The sequence below is a fragment of the Mandrillus leucophaeus genome, unplaced genomic scaffold (assembly GCF_000951045.1).
Source record: "Mandrillus leucophaeus isolate KB7577 unplaced genomic scaffold, Mleu.le_1.0 Scaffold10, whole genome shotgun sequence".
Classification (NCBI taxonomy): domain Eukaryota; kingdom Metazoa; phylum Chordata; class Mammalia; order Primates; family Cercopithecidae; genus Mandrillus; species Mandrillus leucophaeus.
The window spans coordinates 7,812,868-7,815,440 of record NW_012098098.1 but is presented as its reverse complement, the minus strand read 5'-3'; the positions used below and the strand labels follow the sequence as shown (position 1 = coordinate 7,815,440).

The following is a 2,573-nucleotide window of genomic DNA, read 5'->3' as shown; positions in this document are numbered from 1 at the left end:
TCTTTGTTCTGATTTTATATTCTAAGTACTTCATGCACAAAGTATTTAACAGCATATAGTACTGAAAGACTTAAAGACAAAAATCAAGTTCTCAAACACCTACCAGCTCTCCCAACAAGGTAGTTTCTTCTGGCATTTCTGTGATGTTTATTAATGATATACATGTGCTGTTATTCATTGATTCATTATCTCAATTAGCTGTCATGTGAATTCCTACTCTGTGCCAGATGATGTTGCAGGAAGTGTAAATACAGATTGACCAAGACAATCGGAAAAACTGCTCTTGAACAGATGACATGTGAATTAGGGAACCATATGATGACATACAGACATATGTGTAACATGAGACAGTGATTAGTGCTTTGAAGAAAATGAATCCAGAAAGAGTCACTGGGGATCAGCATGAGACCTGGAGTCAATGTGAGACCTGGGGTCAGTGTGAGACCTGGGGGGTCAGTGTGAGGTGAGAGTAGAGTGTTGCAGGGGATTGTCAGGGAAAGTTTCTCTTAGGAGACAGCATTTGAGAAGTGCAAGTGCCTGTGGGCCAAGAGTTCCAGGCACAGGGCGCAGCTAGTGCAATGGTCCTGAGGCCAGAAATAGTTCAGCTTTGGTTCATTCTTGGAAAACAGGCTGCGGTGGGTCATCCCCTCAGAGCTGCTCCAGTTTCCAGGTGAGAGAGAATGGTGGACAGGATGAAGGTGGGGAGCACGGAGGTAAGCCTGAGCAGGGATATATTTTGAAACAAGACTTCCTATTGTTTTTGAAATGGGCTGAGACTGAAAGAAATAACTCAAACATGAATACTTGATGTGCAGCCTGAGAAAGAGCATATTCTCATTTTATGATTTGTGGAATCTGAAATAGAAGCAGTTCATGCACCTAGTTGGGGCAGCAGGACCGAGTCCTTTAGTCAGTGGGACCTGGACCACTCTGTGTTGGCCAACCTGAATCCCACCTCGTGATGGACAAGCAGGCACATAACAGTCCTCAATTAAATATGTCCTTTTGAATGAGGAGACTCAAATTCAGATTTGCTCACACATCTTCTCTTTCACCACATTTGTGGATCTCCAGGCTGAGTGTTCCTAATAGATCCTTTTCCCCTCTTAGGAAGTCACTAAGGACAATCTCACCTAAGTCACCAAGAGTGTTATTTCTCGATAGAATAAAATAACTGAAGACCTCGTGTCAGCAAAAGTGCCCAGGGACCAGGGAGGGAGGATGTAGCAGAGGGTGATCAGGGAAGACTATAGGACTTGTGGGGGAAGGTCACTGCAGTTCCATCTATGTAAGGAATGATGCTGCCCCTGGTGCTGCTTGAGGTTTTACCTCGTCTGGCTGATGTGTCGAAAAGGCCCAAGATGTGGGATTTCTGAATTTTTTAAGATGTAGTGAATAAAAGTAGAATGGAAAAATGGACTGTAAAGGTCCATCCAGCACTTGCTAGGAGAGAGTTTGCATTGTTAACATATGAAGAATGACTGGCTTTCATTTGATCTTCATACCTTTGTATGTGGTAAGGCCTGAACAAGACGTCTACCCGGACCAAAAACTTCCTCTTTCAGAACCAAAGCCAGAGATCCATCCATGTCCCTCATGCTGTCTGGCCTTTTCAAGTCAGAAATCTCTGTCAACATGTGGAACGCAATCACTCCTCTCAGAACTTCCCAGGACCATCTGCAAGAAAACTCCTCCAGTCAGAGAATCCCTGCCCAGGGGATCAGAATCAGGAGCAGCAATATTCTGATCCATCCAGCTGTAATGACAAAACCAAAGGTCAAGAGATCAAAGAAAGGTCCAAACTCTTGAATAAAAGGACATGGCAGAGGGAGATTCTAAGGGCTTTTACTAGCCCATCCAAAGGACAAATGGGGAGCTCTAGAGTGGGAGAAAGAATGATGGAAGAAGAGTTCAGAACAGGCCAGAAAGTGAATCCAGGGAACACAGGCAAATTATTTGTGGGGGTAGAAATCTCAAGAATTGCAAAAGTCAAGTATGGAGAGTGTGGGCAAGGTTTCAGTGGTAAGTCAGATGTTATTACACACCAAAGGACACACACAGAGGGGAAGCCCTACGTCTGCAGGGGGTGTGGGCGGCGCTTTAGCCGGAAGTCAAGCCTCCTCAGACACCAGAGGACACACACAGGGGAGAAGCCCTAGTCTGCAAGAAGAATGAGTAAGTCTTTAGTAACAAAACCTTATCTCAATAGCCACAAGAAGACAAATGTGGTCACCACACATTTGCACACCCCAGCTCTGAGGTGGCTTCAGCGGAAATCTGCTGACCCCTTACATTCTCTGAGAGTGTAAAGAGATCAGAAATAACTAATTAAACAAACCCACCAGTTTCATGACTATAGATGAGGAAGAACAGGGGATAGTTCTGTAAGTGTTCAGGGGACGTCAACATGTATGGTTCTTTCCCGCACTGATCCCCTCCATTTTTTGTTTTTTGCCTCCCATTCTAATAAATTTCATCTCCATACAAATCTGAACCCCGAGTGTATACCTCATTCTTCCCTTATCACTGAAGGCAAGAAGAGTCCAGAAGGGCCACAGAGAACTCATACGTTC

The 2,573-nt window shown here is 44.5% G+C and overlaps 1 protein-coding gene across 1 annotated transcript in view; it reads left to right on the top strand.

Moving 5' to 3' along the window:
• PRDM7 (PR domain containing 7) overlaps positions 1–2,159 on the top strand; it is an 11,423-nt gene extending 9,264 nt beyond the window's left edge. The window contains 2 exon segments of the mRNA XM_011972266.1: positions 1,566–1,623; positions 1,625–2,159. Coding sequence (XP_011827656.1) covers positions 1,566–1,623; positions 1,625–2,159 — 593 coding nt within the window.
• The last annotated feature ends 414 nt before the right edge of the window (positions 2,160–2,573 follow it).